Below are 16,191 nucleotides of genomic sequence, written 5' to 3'. Positions count from 1 at the left end.
GTCATTTCAATGGCAGCGTTAAATAGAAGTGCTGTGGGTGTTGTCAATCAGAAAGAGTTTCAAAATATTGCAAGCTTGAGTTACATGGTCGGAATCGGAAAGAGTTGTTTTTCATCATTTTTCTCAGAAATTACATGTGACTGTCTTTAGCACTCTGATTGTACGCCATCCCTGTAAATACATTTTCGATAACGTTAAGATTTTCAAAAGTGGAGCCTGAAATTGTTCAACATTACAAATGATTTGGAGCTAAGACCTGTCAAGTTTTAAAGGGATAGTTCAACCAAAGTTTTAAAGGGATAATTTTGATGATAATTTACCCTCAAGTTGTTGTCATTTCTACACAAAACAAGATATTTTGAAAAATGTTGGTAACCAAACAGTTGATAGCCATTGACTTCCATAGTATGAAAAAAAAAAAAAAAAAATACTATGGAAGTCAATGGCCACTGTCAACTGTTTGGTTACTAACTTTAAAATATCTTCTTTTGTGTTCAACAGAAGAAAGAAACTCGTACAGGTTTGGAACAACATGAGGGTGAGTAAATGATGACAGAATTTACATTTTTGGGTGAATATCCCTTTAAGTCTAATGAAGAACATGAGATGCACAGGCTTGATCGAAGTGCTGTGTATTTATTAAACAATGTAAAGTCAGGTAATCCAATACTAGCAAACTCAAAGAATCAGCAGGGCAGAAACAACACCAAATACAAACAGAACAAACTGAGGGACTTAAATACACAAGGATAATGAACTAAACGTGAACAGGTGGTAGTCCTTAATCAATAACCATAGTAACAAAGAAAGGCTGCATCCGAAATTGCATACGTCCCTACTCTATAGTATGTGACAAAAGAATGCTCATAAAAGAGTGGGTGAAAAGTATCTAGATGACTTACTACTTCCGGCGAGATTCTGAAGTGTGCAGACGATGGACGCTTTACTATCCCATGAGGCCACGGGATTTATGAATGGCAGTGAAGCGACTGACGCTGGTAGGTCACATGATAATGACAACATGGCGAATTTAGTGCGCCCGTATTACATTGATACGACAAACACTCATACTATACAGAATGTACTTTTTAGCGGTCGTGAAGCAATTACTTGTTCAAAAAAAACCTTCTCAAGAGAGTATAAGATTTCGGACGCAGCCATTGAGCGGGAAAATGATACAAAGGAAACAGGAAACAATGATAAGCATACTAGACGTCCTAGAAGCTGAAATCAAAACACATCAAAGAAAGTATAATGTGACAAGATTCACATCATATCACATCAAGAATCTTTATTATTTGATAATAGATCTTTATCAAATGTGCTATAAAAGCAGCAGTTGTTCAAGTAAATGTTTATATTTTAATAAGCAATGTGGTTATTGAGGAAATGATGATTTTATCAGTTAATGGTACTGAGAAGTCATGCCTAGTTTTGATATTATACCTTGATTGAAACTGAGTAACTATGGATGGTTGCTATTTGTGACATTAAATATGGTTCTCAGATTTAAATGAACTGAATCAGTTCCTCTCTGACATTAAATGAATGCATTATATTCTGGTAAATGTGCACATAATAAACACATTATTCCCAGATATATATTTATACCTGTATATGCATATACAGCGTAGCATATCACATAGCCAGACAGACTATACAGACTATTTAACTTGTTCTTTTAGTTTGTTTTGTCTGATAACGTGCTTTTCCCTGCAAACACATCCCACTTCACACCATCTTATTGTGTTCAATCCTTCATCCCCCAACTCACACCCACTCAGACTGTGGGAGTTTTATCAAAACAACGGTTGCTGTCTACAGAACTGCTTTAAGACTCTCTCTTGGGAAGAGTTTGACATTATAGGAGCTTTACCGAACATGAAGATAAAATCAGGTCCTCTCAGGAGTGTCTCAATACTGTCTGATTTGGTTCATTTGATACATCAGTATTGAAACTTTGTTTATAGAACTATGCACAGTTTTTTTTACAGTAAATATTGTAATTTGTTTTAGTCAGTGTGCAATGCAATGCTTTTTAAAATATATAAAATAGGCAATCAGCTGTAGTTTGATAATTCCAGTGGACATTTATTCCACATAATTATGCAGAATTTTATGGTTTGGAAATATTTTGAAAATGAATAGAACTTATTGAATAGAAATAAAAATGAAATCGGAAATGATTAAACCACATCTACAACTAAACTAAACTAAAATCAAATCAAATCGAAAACAACCAGCTAAAAGTGTTCAAGAGTTGGTTCCTGAAAATGATCAAATTATCATTTGGTATCAGATGACACTTGTTTGGATTTTTTGACATTTTGACAACTTTCAGCCTATCGTAAAAGATTCTCGCAATTTTAACAAAACCTCATCTACAGCTAAACTAAACTAAACTAAACTAAACTAAACTAAACTAAACTAAACTAAACTAAACTTAACTTAACTTAACTTAACTTAACTTAACTTAACTTAACTTAACTTAACTTAACTTAACTTAACTTAACTAAACTTAACTAAACTAGGTCATCAGCTGTAGTTTGATCATTCCAGTGAATGTCATCTACTGTTATTCCACATAATTATGTAGAATATTATGTTTTGGAATAATTTTGCACATAAAATAAAATAAAATGAAATAAAATAAAATAAAATGGGACATCAGCTGTAATTTGATTATTCCAGTGAAAGTCATCTACTGTTATTCCACAAGATTATGTCGAATTTTATGTTTTGGAATAATTTTGCATATTAAATTAATTAATTAATTAATTAAATACAACTGGTCATCTTCAGCTTTAGTTGTCTGTCATCTAAAGCTATTCTACATAATTCATTCTTTCCCAAAGTGCTAAAAGCTATAAATATTTATTATGTGGTTAACACAACTATGGAATCTATAAGATAAAATAGTTTTGTTGATCTTGCCAACACTCCCACCATGTGGAGATCTCAGCAGAGCTGTGACATCACTGCCACGCTAATTATCATGACAACTGTATGGCTGGATGATCCCATTAAGAGGTCAAATATTAATGAAGGGCAAACCGAAGATTAATAACTCTCTATTAAACCATGACAGGATCCTGAAGGGTTCTGAGCAGAGAATCTAACACACATGTCACGATGATGAGGAGGGTGAGGAAGGGGGCTAATAGGTCTGTTGTGGTCGCACTAACAGAGCAGAACAAGAGATCAAGCGTAAAAACTTCAGCGGTCAGCACCCGGGGGGAAGCAGACATGAGGAAAAAGAGAGAGAGCGACAATAAGTGAGACGTAGATTGTGCTGTGTCAGATTCAGAAGAGATCATTAGCTAACACTGGCCACAGAGATCACACCGAGAACAAGACGAGGACTATTTCATCCGCACCTTCATTTTTAATGATCCGAGCTCCAGATCTGGGGCAATCCCACAATTCCCCAGCAGACAGCGCTTATTAGGGTTTTTTTTTTCTGCTGGTCTAATTGGTCAAGTTGTTCAAATTCGTACTTTGCCTGTTCATATTTTTATTGGTCCCACTTTTTTTTTTCAATGTTTTGTTGTGTGAATTCTTTTTTATATAGAATGTAAAAAATATATAAATATAAATATATTTATGTATAAAAATAACTATCTATCTATCTATCTATCTATCTATCTATCTATCTATCTATCTATCTATCTATCTATCTATCTATCTATCTATCTATCTATCTATCTATATATATATATTTACACATATATATTGTTTTACTTGCCTTAAACATAACTCCAAGACCGCTTTCAATTTCTAAAATAAAATAACCAGTGAAAATATTGCAAAAAATGGATCAGGAGTTAGTTCCGGAAAATGATCAAATGATCATTTGTTATGAGTTGACACTTGTTTTGTTGTTTACATTTTGACAATTTCAGCCTATCGGAAATTATTCTCGCAATTTTAACAAAACCTCATCTACAACTTGAATAGAAAAGAATAGAAAGAAATTATAAAAAATATAAGAAAATTGAACAGAAAAAAAAATTAACCAGTTAAAATTGCAAAAATGGCTCAGAATTTAGTCCCGAAAAATAAACAAAATATGATTTGGTATCAGATGACACTTGTTTCGATTTTTTTACATTTTGACCATTTTAAGCCTATCAGAAATCATTCTCGAAATTTCAACAAAACCTCATCTACAACAAGAGAAAAGTTTAGAAAGAGATTTAAAATAAAATAAAATAAATAACAATTTTAAAGTAATTGCACAAATGGCTAAAATGTAGTACCGAAAAGCAAACTTTTTTGACATTTAAATCAATGACATCAGTTTAAATGTGACTCGAGTGTGTAGATACTTTCTGGGTCCACTAAACGCTTCTGCATGTGTACTATAAATCAAAAAGGCATATACAAGAAATAACAACAGACGGTAAAGTAAATCTGACAGTTTTTTCAAACATTTAATCTGTGATATGACGCAAATAGCATGTGACGTAGGCAATTGTACTGATCCTAAATCAGACCCAAAACAAAAGATCACAGGTTTGGCTTCAATTATATATTGTTCCCCTTCTCAGACGACATTGTGACCATGGGGACGGAAATAGGAACTAGGAAACCCGAGAATGCGGTGGTAATCCTTCCCCAGGTGTGGAATCAGAGTACCTGAAGCAAAGCTGGTCTCAGTCTGGTCTGCTCCTGTGCATGCGTCTGTCTCTGCGTCTACCGTCTCCATCAGTATGAACCTGCCGCTGCTTCTGCTGTGTGTCCTCCTGGAGCTCCTCGTGGTGAGCTGTGAGTAAAAGATTTACACTTCAATCATACAAAATCCGTTCAGTGCATTAACAGCGGCATTGTGGAGCAGTCGTATTGAGCAAAATGAAGTTTTTTACTTTGAAAAGAGACTGTGGATCTTCTTATAGAGATGTTTGGGCGACTTGTTGTTCATTTAGATTTTTGAAACTTTCGTTTTAAAATGCCAATGAAAAATGTACTTTGTCTTTTTACTATTTGAATAAGTTTTATAATTTAGAATATTATAACTAGTGCCTGGCAACGATTAATCGCATCCAAAATAAAAGTTTGTGTTTACATAATATATATGTGTGTGTACTGTGTATAATTATTTTTTTCTGTATAAATACACACACATATGCATGTATATATATATAAGAAAAAATGTATTAATATAAATGCAAATATTTCTTAAATATGTACATGCATATGTGTGTATTTATATATACAAAATAATTTCAAAAATGTATTATGTAAATACAAACCTTTATTTTGGATGTGATAAATCGTGATTAATCGTTGCTCAGCACTAATTATAACAGTTGTCAGGATCGAATTGTCAACTATAACATTTTTTTTAATTAATTAAATGGATGACATTGCAATCTTTAAGACTCAACATGTCAACTCACAAAGCATATTGTAATGGAGAGCAAATTTAATATTTTACTTAAGTCTCCTTATTCTTAGTTTCTCCAGAGAAAAAAAGATATATTTATTTCAAGTGTCTCCTTATGAGTTTCAGAGTCGGCATTAAAAAGATCTCAATATAATCGCAATTTGAGCTTCTTCAAGAATTTCTTCTCAGAGTTTTTTGTGTTTTAAATGTTACTGAGACAACATTGATGCTTAATAGAAATATAAGTCAAATATCTATTAAGTCTACTGAGCTACAAAATAAAAAAGGGAGATTTTTATGGATCTTTCCAGTGACGGCTTTTAATACTGTGTTGCTTTTTTTTGCATGTCTGGCTGAGGTTTTGTCAGCGCTATGATTTATTACAGAAATGAAATATGAGGACAAAGTTAAGTTTAGTTTCATTGATGGATGGGTCCTTCATCCTGACAGCCTGCACTGAGTGCATCTTCACTGAAGGAAATCCAAAGCAAATCGTTTTTCTTTTCAAACACAAAAAAGCCCTAAAATGCAATTACAAAGTTTAGAATGCACGTAAAAGATTAATTAATCCATCTGATGCTGGAATCCCTGCAAAGACCCGTGCACGCTGAATTATAAAAACATAATTTTAAAATCAGGTTTAAATCCCCAAACGCTGTCATTTAAATCCCCAAACATTGAACTACACTTTTTCGCCTAAAACAGCAAACAATGGACGTACATAACCTCTACATGTGCGGGGAATTCAATGCTTTGTGCTCTTTAACGTTTAGGATTTCCTCACGTTGAGAGCCTCATAAAGCAATCAGATAAAGGTCACGCTGCTGCCAATCCTCGTGAGCTCCAAGGTCATTCAGTCAAGGTTACATAATAGGTTCAATCCAGCGAGTGTGCGTTTCACACGGCCAGTCAATGTAGAATAACTTGAACCGCTGCACGTACAACTGCCTAATTGTTAGACTGTGACAATATGTCCAAGGGAAACCAGAGATGACTTCTAACATCTCAGACAGCAGGCTTCATTCAAATCAAACGTCTATTCGTGACGCACATGTCGGGAGAATACAGTCTTCTGTGGACAGATTTAGATGGGGGGGGGGGGGGGGGTCATTGTTTACTCCGCACTGTTAACAAAGGTGTAGATTCAGAGCGTCCCTCACGTGCGCACATGTCTGTTGTATGAAAAGAAAATCTAGACTAATGTCACAGAGATTGAAGATGCTGTCAACAAAATCACGTGTCTCCTGTTTTGTTTCACAGGTCAGGATCTGGTACAGGCCCGTATCGTGGGTGGATACGTCCCGGTGCCGTACTCCATCAAGTACATCGTGTCCATTCAGAGCGCTACGGGCCAGCACTTTTGTGGCGGGACCTTAATTAACAAATACTGGGTGCTGACCGCAGCACACTGCAATATAGGGTAAGATGAGCATCACTGGATACAGGACTAATGAGTTACACACCAGCATTTCAATAGGAGATATGAGTTTAGTCAGTGGGTTAGTCAATTAGATGGCACAACGAACAGAACCATTGCAACAGTTTGCCAGTTTTGGTAGATTGGTACCAAAATATGTTCTAAAAATGATTTGCTAAACATTATGGGAATGTTACTTTTGAATGTTCTTTATCTGGGGTGTGTTACACAACGATGTAACTCGCTGCTTCTACCATAGTATGATGCATTTAAAATGCATTTTTATTCAGCTGGATAAAAAGCCGTGTTGGTTTGTGTCTCCAGGGAGGCAAACATGAGAATCGTGGCTGGAGATTATTCTGTGGGACTATATGAGGGGACGGAGCAGTTTCGCAGGCCTCATGTTTTAATACCTCACCCACAGTACAACAAAGCCACAAATAACGCAGACATCATGCTCATTAAGGTGAGGCAGTGAATCAATGCTCCTGTGTTACACTGACTGACTCACTGTGAACCATTGATTCTTTTCATGCATACAAAATGAACACAACAATCTGGCATCAATTACATGAAGTGATGTATCTCTTAGTAATCAGTAATGTAACATGAGTGCATGCATTTTTTTTTTTACACATCTAAAGTTTTAGAATTAAAATTCGATACTTTAATATTAGATTCATTATTATACTATATCACTATAATACTATATACTATACTATTATACTATATCATTTTTAGTTTATTAACAGAATAGCATAAATGCTTCAGTTTTAGTATACTAGTAAAAATGGTAATACTTTTACCATTAAATAGGTTTCATTTCAAAGCATTAGTTAACTACATTTATTAATGTGAACTAGCATTGAACAACACTTCTACAGCATTTATTATTCTTATTTATTAATCAGAAGTTGTATTTAAAGGGCACCTATTATGCCCCTTTTTAGAAGATGTAATATTGGTCTTGGGTGTCCCCAGAATGCATTTGTGAAGTTTCAGCACAAAATACCCCACAGTTAATTTATTATAACCATTTGAAAATGTCATTTTTGGGGCCTGTTTTAAAAAGAGCTGTTTTGTGCGTACCACTTTAAATGTAAATGAGCTGAATATCCCCGCCCTGCTGCTGGACCTAGATGATGAAGAGAGTCTGGCACACAATAAACACGAATGAGAATGGACTAAACGTCTCGGAATGGTTATTTGATACATTTATGTACTTACAAAGTTTTAATCGCGTCCCCTTTGCCATTATGGATGTGCAACACACACACACACACAAACTGTGATAACGTTCGCGCAATTTTTTGAAACTACACATACACACACACACACTACTGTGATAACGTTTGCTAAGTACAAACGATTTATTTATTTATTTCTTAAGGGGAGGGAGATAGACGTTTATATAGCCTACTGTCTATGGAGATAGAGCAGACCTTAATTTATTTACATTTGTAAATGCTGCAAAAAAAATGCCTACGTGACATAAAACGTTGTTTGTTGAGACATCCTATGACGACGACAATAAATAGCTTTAGACACATTTGTTGTTGAACTGGCTGACATCGATTGAAATGACTATTTGCTCAAAAATCATAAAATACACTTACTTTTTCTGGAGGTGACGTTGGATCGCGAACTGTAGGCAACGATCCACACTTGAGGATTAACTTTGACCCTCGTTCACTATAAACACAACAGTCAGTCAGAAAATGAATCTCGTATTTAGGAAGTTTAAGTGGTGCCTTTTCTTCATAAATAAAATCCATCCGCTGCGTTTTCAGTGGCTCTGATGTCAGTGAAGACTAGTATGTCCATTCTTACATCCCACAACAGAACACCTACACTTCTTAGGAGACATTACTGGCTGTCGTTGAAACAATGGAGGATGCAGATCACCGAGGGCGGGGTCTATGCCAAAACCAGATGTCAATCAAATCACGTCGGTGGGGCTTAGCTCATTTCTACGTCACAGTGAGGGAAATCTAGAACAGGGTGTTCTGAGACAGTGCTTATGATTTATGGAGATAGTAAAAAAACTACTGGGTGGATTTTTATTATTCTAGGGTGGTTTTGCTCACACACTGCCAACACACATTTATGTTCAAACACCATGTAAAAGTGAATTTTGCATAATAGGTGCCCTTTAAGTAATTGATAATCCATTGCTAGTTGTGCATTAAACGATTTTATACCACGTTGAATTTTATACTATGTTCAAGTTGAATGCTTGAATCTGATTGGTTGACGAACGTTCTAAGGTCTGTGGTGATTTCCACTTACTTAGATCTAGCATTCTTTAAAGGGATAGTTCACCCAAAAATGAAAATTAGCCCATGATTTACTCACCCTCGAGTCATCCTAGGTGTATATGACATTCTTCTTTCAGACGAATACAACTGTTGTAATATAAAAAAATGTCCTGGCTCATCCAAGCTTTATAATGGCAGTGAATGGCTGTTTCTGTTTTGAAGTTCATAAAAGTGCATCTATCCATTATATAAGTGCATCTATCCATCATAAAAGTGCATCTATCCATTATATAAGTGCATCTATCCATCATAAAAGTGCATCTATCCATTATATAAGTGCATCTATCCATCATAAAAGTGCATCTATCCATCATAAAAGTGTTCCACACTGCTCCGGGGGGTTAATAAAGGCCTTTTGAAGCGAAGCGGTGCATTCGTGTAAGAAAAATATTCATATTTAACACGTTATAAAGTAAAATTCTAGCTTCAGGCCAAATGGCCATACACAGCAACTTGTGGCGTCGGAAGTAGTGTTGTGCGGCACGGGGTAGCGTAAATATCAGCAGTACGTCACCTTACTCGCATAAGTTGCGCTTAGACTTAAGAGGAATCCTTATTTTCGTTTGGCTGGAAGCTAGTTATTTAACTTTATAAAGTTAAAATATGAATATTTTTCTTATACAAACCCCCCGGAGCAGTGTAGAGCACTTTTATGATTAGCACTTTTAATATAACTCAGATTGTATTCGTCTGAAAGAAGAATGTCATATACACCTAGGATGGCTTGAGGGTGAGTAAATCATAGGATAACTTTCATTTTTGGGTGATCTATCCCTTTAAATCAGACACAGATAAAGTAGGGCGTAAGACTGCATTTGAATTTGATTACATTAAATCAATGAATTATAGCATTTATTTCAATTAATTATCGAGAGAGAGAGAGAGAGAGAGAGAGAGAGAGAGAGAGAGAGAGAGAGAGAGAGAGAGAGAAATGAGAGATTCGTGTGTGAATTACCTGCGTCTGTGCAGCGTCTCTCTCTGTGACTGTTTAATGACTTCAAAAACAAAATTTTGTCAAATTATGCAAACAGTATCTAAATAATAATTAATTTAAGGGTTAGTTCACCTCAAAATGAAAATTAACCCATAATTTACTCACCCTCAAGCCATCCTAGTTGTATATGACTTTCTTCTTTCAGCCTTTTTTCCCTTGTTTTTCATCCATCCATCATAAAAGTAATCCATACGACTCCAGAGGGTTAATAAAGGCCTTCTGAAGCGAAGTGATGCGTTTTTGTCAGAAAAAAAAAAAAAATCCATATTTATAAGTTTCTAAACTATAATCAGTGACTTCCGGTAACGGCCGTACACGAGTCTAGTGAGGGTTAGAAGCATGACGTATTGACGAACGCGGAAGTGCAGAGGATAGAGCAAAACAAAACACCGGTCATGAATTAGAAAGTCTAAAACGAGAGTTTTAAAGAGAAATGTCTGGTGAGTTTGTTGCCCAGCCCTGTTTGTTTGAACCACTAGAGGCGTTTACTCTCACCTAAGCTTACGCTACTCCTACATCATACGTTATAAGCCGGAACGCGACTCCCTTGTGAACGCGCAGGCAGATTTTACAGGAAGCTAGTGATTAGTTTATTAAGTTATAATTAGGGCCCAAGCCCTGAAAGGGCGGAGGCCCTATTGTTTTCGTAAGGATTATTTATTTTTTTTTTCTTCATTATTTTTTTTTTTGCCTTTTTGCCACTTTTGGGGCCCTTAACATGCTCAAAAACTCTTGAAATTTTGCACACACGTCAGAACCCGCGGCCATCAGGGCCGGGCTGAAGCTGGTACCGGGGCGTGGCAGGGGGGCTCGACAGCGCCCCCTGGAATGGGGTCCGAAAACTTGGTCCATAAATCAAACACGCTTGCATGTAATAATATGAAACTCAGTACACATATAGATCTCATCGGGCCGAACAACTTTCGTGCTCTAAGTTTTACAAAAGCCCAACAGGAAGTCGGTTATTATACGTTGTTTGGAAAACGCATACAATGGAATGTGAAATACTCCTCCTAGGGATTTCATCCGATCGCCACCAAACTCGGTGAGAATAAAGTCAAGACATTGAGGATGAATTCTTGCGAACGGATTTTTGATATCTCAAACGGTTTGGCCGTGGCGAGGAAACAAATTTATGGCGAATAATGGGACACAGGAAGTGTGTTATAACTTCTGCATACATTAACTGATCTTGATGAAACTTCAGCAGTGTGTTTGTTGTAAGAGGCCGATCACATGGATGTGACTATTGTGAGTCAAAGTTATAGCGCCACCAACTGGCAGCAGGAAGTGTGTCACTTTCAAAATTCTTTGAATTCACCCTCTTAATTTTACCCGATTTGCTTCAAACTTTATGTGTATAATGTAGACACACGGCAGATGTAGACCTGTGAAAGAATTATTGATATCTTAGATACTGTTGCCGTGGCAACGCATCAAACTTTAATATTCTTTTCGGATGCGTTTGAGACTCTTAGCATGCTTGAAATTGGATGAAACTCGACAGATACATCACATTTATTAGCCAGTAGACATGTGAAAAGTTTCAGAAACGGGCGTGGCAGGGGGGCTCAACAGCGCCCCCTTGAACGGGGTCTGAAAACTTGGTCCATATATCAAACACGCTTGCATGAATTAATATGAAACTCGGTACACATATAGATCTCATCGGGCCGAACAACTTTCCCTCTGTCAAGTTTCACGCCAGCCCAACAGGAAGTCGGCTATTATGGGTTGTTTGGAAAACGCTTGCTGTGGAATGTGAACTACTCCTCCTAGAAAATTCATCCCATCCCCACCAAACTCGGTGTGCATGAAGTCAAGACATTGAGGATGCTAAATTGCGGACGGATTTTTGATATCTCAAACGGTTTGGCCGTGGCAAGGAAACGAATTTATGGCGAATAAGGGACACAGGAAGTGTGTTATAACTTCAGCATACATTATCTGATCTTGATGAAACTTCAGCAGTGTGTTCGTTGTAAGAGGCCGAACACAAGGATGTGACTATTGTGAGTCAAAGTTATAGCGCCACCAACTGGCAGCAGGAAGTGTGTCACTTTCAAAATGCTTTGAAATCACCCTCTTATTTTTACCCGATTTGCTTCAAACTTTATGTGTATAATGTAAACACACGGCAGATGTAGACCTGTGAAAGGATTTTTGATATCTTTAATACTGTTGTCGTGGCAACGCATCAAACTTTAATATTGTTTTTTGATGCTTTTGAGACTCTTAACATACTTGAAATTGAATGAAACTCGACAGACACATCACACTTATTAGCCCGTAGACTTGTGCAAAGTTTCAGAAACGGGCGTGGTGAGGGGCTCAGTAGCGCCACCTTTAGTCATAAATGGGGGGGGTTAGTTTTATCAACAGCAACAAAACTTGGTATGTGTATTGTTCTCATCAAGACGGACAACTTTCTAATTTACATTAACGATCTCTGACCAACAGGAAAAGAGATATTTTGGTTTGAATGTGGATTTTCTGAAGAATTTTCTCTCCCTCTCTCTGTGTCTCTGTGTGTGTGAGGGGAGGGGGGGATTTGACTATTGCTTTTATATTGTTAATCAAGGTTTCAGGGGCTTTTGGGGTCCTTAACGTGCTCAAAAACTCTTGAAACTTTACACACAGGTCAGAACCCACGGCCATCAGTGCCGGGCTGAAGCTGGTACCCGGGCGTGGCAGGGGGCTCAACAGCGCCCCCTTGAACACGGTCTGAAAACTTGGTCCATATGTCAAACACACTTGCATGAATTAATATGAAACTCGGTACACATATAGATCTCATCGGGCCGAACAACTTCCGCAGTCTAAGTTATTAGCTCCGCCCAACAGGAAGTCAGCTATTATGGGTTGTTTGGAAAACGCTTGCTGTGGAATGTGAACTACTCCTCCTAGAGAATTCATCCAATCGCCACCAAACTCGGTGTGCATGAAGTCAAGACATTGAGGATGCTAAATTGCGGACGGATTTTTGATATCTCGAACGGTTTGGCCGTGGCGAGGAAACAAATTTATGGCGAGAAAAGAGAAACACGAAGTGTTATAACTTCTGCATACATTAACTGATCTTGATGAAACTTCAGCAGTGTGTTCATGGTAAGAGGCCGGTCAGATGGATGTAACTATTGTGAGTCAAAGTTATAGCGCCACCAACTGGTAGCAGGAAGTGTGTCACTTTCAAAATGCTTTTATCAAAAGTGGGGGGGTTACTTTTACCCACAGTTACAAAAATCAGTACGCATATTGGTCTCATCGAGCCGGACAACTTTCTAATTTACAGTCATTAGCTCCGAGCAACAGGAAGTCAGATATTTTGGTTTGAATGTGGATTTTTTGGATATGTCAGACTCTGAGTTTTTAGTTACTCCTCCTAAGTGGTTTATTTTATTCACACCAAACTTTTTCAACATGATAAAAAATACATTCAAGATTATATATATATATATATATATATATAAATATAGCTGCGAGCAGCGATGAAGGGCCAAAGCCGGCGGCACCGCCACCCCGGTGCCTTTAGGTAACTAAAGGCATCGGGGTTGCGGTGCCACCGGCTTGGGCCCGTAATCGCTGCTCGCAGCTATATTTATGGATTATTTTTCTTACAAAAACACATCATTTCGCTTCATGAATGGATTACTTTTATGATGGATGGATGCGCTTTTTTGGGATTAAAAAAACAAGGCACCATTCACTCCCATTATAAAGCTGTGAAGAGCCAGGATATTTTTTAATATAACTCTGTGTTTGGCTGAAAGAAGAAGGTCATAAACTAATACACCTAGGATGGCTTGAGGGTGAGTAAATTATGGGATATTTATATTTATGGGATATTTTTGTGTTAACAATCCCTTTACGATTCAATGCTAGCTATGAAATTAGCCTTAGCAAGACAAAAGAGTTGCCCCCCAAAAAAGTTCAAATGCCATTTCCGTCACATAATGCTATTAAACATGATTTGAGATGTGGTGGAAATGACACCAGTGAAAACATTTACTTATTAAATAATATAATGAACATGCACACTTAACTTCAGAGTATGATATTGCATGCTTTATGGATCCTGTTAATGATTTCTTTTCCTCACCTGTAGCTGCAGTCTCCCGTCTATCTGAACAGCTACGTGTCTCTTGCGCCGCTGCCTCGGCAGGACGCCCAGGTGTCCGTGGGTCGCGTGTGCAGGGTGTCCGGCTGGGGCTTCACCACTCCGACGGGAGGAATCCCTGCGACGCTGCAGACGGTGAAGCTGCCCATAGTGTCCACCGCAGTGTGTAACAGCACAGACTCCTTTAATGGAAACATCACGGAGAATATGATATGTGCAGGATACAGCGCAGGAGGAAAAGACGCGTGTAAGGTGAGACAAACCATTACTTCACATGCACTAAACTTAATGTGGATGGCACAGTTATCATGCACTGAACTTTGACCTTAAATGCTTTTGGAAATCTGGAATTTATGAATATGTGGTAATACATTTAAAAGTTATTTGGAATAAACCACTAACTATTAGCAACACTTTAGTGATTTACTGGATGTTGACTTTGTTGTCAGGAACAGGGCCATCTTGTATTCAGCCATTATTTGGATATCACATTGTTTTTGCCAATTATAAAACTATTTGTGAATTTAACTGCACTTCTGACTACTCCACTGACTGGGTCTAATTAAAGTTAAAATGTGTTGCCTTTTACTTCAGTTAGAAGATGCAAAAAACTGAAAAACAATCCAATTAAATAAACAGTTTAAAAGTTAAATGGAGCTCATTTAATTAGATAGCAACTTTCTAATAAGCCAGCACTGACAGTCTTGTGCAATTTAACAAAATATTAAATAAAGCGAAGCTCGACATTTTATCTGATCAGGTATGTGATAAATCTTATTCAGTCAGGTTAGAAATATCTGGTAGAAATGAAGGAATAAAGAAACAAATAAGTAAACAAATAAATGTATGCTCACCAAGGCTGCACTTATTTGATTAAAAATGTTCAGCATCATTACTTGTCACATGGTCCTTCAGAAATCATTCTAATATGCAGATTTAATGCTCAAGACACATTTCTTATTATTAACAATGTTTAAAACAGTTGTGCTGCTTAATATTTTTGTGGAAACCATGTTGCTTTTTTCAGGATTGCATGGAAAGGATAATTGATAAATATAAAGCATTTATTTGAAATAGAAATCTTTAGTAACCTAAATATCTTTACTGTCATTTTTGATCAATTTAATGCATCCTTGCTGAATAAAGGTATAAAAAAATTGGTATAAAAGGTATAAAAAATATATATACATTTATTTTATTTTTTTACCAACCCCAAACTTTTGAACGGTAGTGTAAATACATAAATCCATATATTTCAACCCCTCTATCTGCCTGGCTCCAATCTGGTACTTTTTATACTGTAATCCAAATCAATTCCTGATGGATGTAATTCAAGTTCCGTCCATTGTTTCTTGCTAAAAAGGAGCAGATTTGCTGGCTTTACAATGTGTCAAGTTCACCCAATGACACTGAAACAACAAGAAATTGAATTACATTTATAAGGCAATACGTGTCTCACATCGCTGTGAGCTTCACCTTCTAGTTCTAGTTTAACCTCTTTCACTCTTCTCGCACACCATCTGACCTCTCTGCAGGGGGATTCTGGAGGGCCGCTAGTGTGTGAGGGCCGCGTGTACGGCATCGTCTCCTGGGGAAATGGCTGTGCGGATGCCCAGTACCCTGGTGTCTACACGTCCGTCTCGAGGTTTCGCCAGTGGATCGATGGAACTATATTTGGCTTTTATGGAAGGTGCCTCAAGTATTAGACTTCAGTGTTACCCCAGCACTCCCCTAATCGACCTTGAAACAGCCTCAAAACATGCCATATTGTACATAAATAGTGTTGCTACTTCTATTTGAAAAGTTTGAGAACTTTGTTTTTTTAGATTAGTACACTGCTGTTCTGAAACAGCACATCTGTTCCTCAACGGCTGGTAGGCTTTTTTTAACGGTAGTTTGTGCAAACTGTTCCTTAAATGTGCCATAATGCTGCTTCTCTGCAAACGTCTTTGAAAACTA

At 37.1% G+C, this 16,191-nt stretch overlaps 1 protein-coding gene across 1 annotated transcript; it reads left to right on the top strand.

Annotated features, from left to right (window-relative positions):
- Nucleotides 1–4,687: 4,687 nt before the first annotated feature.
- Nucleotides 4,688–15,938, top strand: LOC308702852 (trypsin; the record flags this gene model as incomplete). The annotated part of the gene is made up of 5 exons (XM_081385979.1): nucleotides 4,688–4,767; nucleotides 6,647–6,806; nucleotides 7,128–7,269; nucleotides 14,221–14,484; nucleotides 15,768–15,938. The coding sequence occupies exons 1-5, from the start codon at nucleotides 4,713–4,715 to the stop codon at nucleotides 15,936–15,938; spliced, it is 792 nt and encodes a 263-aa protein (XP_081242105.1). The 5' UTR covers nucleotides 4,688–4,712.
- Nucleotides 15,939–16,191: the final 253 nt, after the last annotated feature.

Source organism: Scardinius erythrophthalmus (genome assembly GCF_964197995.2).
Source record: "Scardinius erythrophthalmus genome assembly, chromosome: 15".
Taxonomy (NCBI): Eukaryota; Metazoa; Chordata; class Actinopteri; order Cypriniformes; family Leuciscidae; genus Scardinius; species Scardinius erythrophthalmus.
This window is presented reverse-complemented; position numbering and strand designations above follow the sequence as displayed.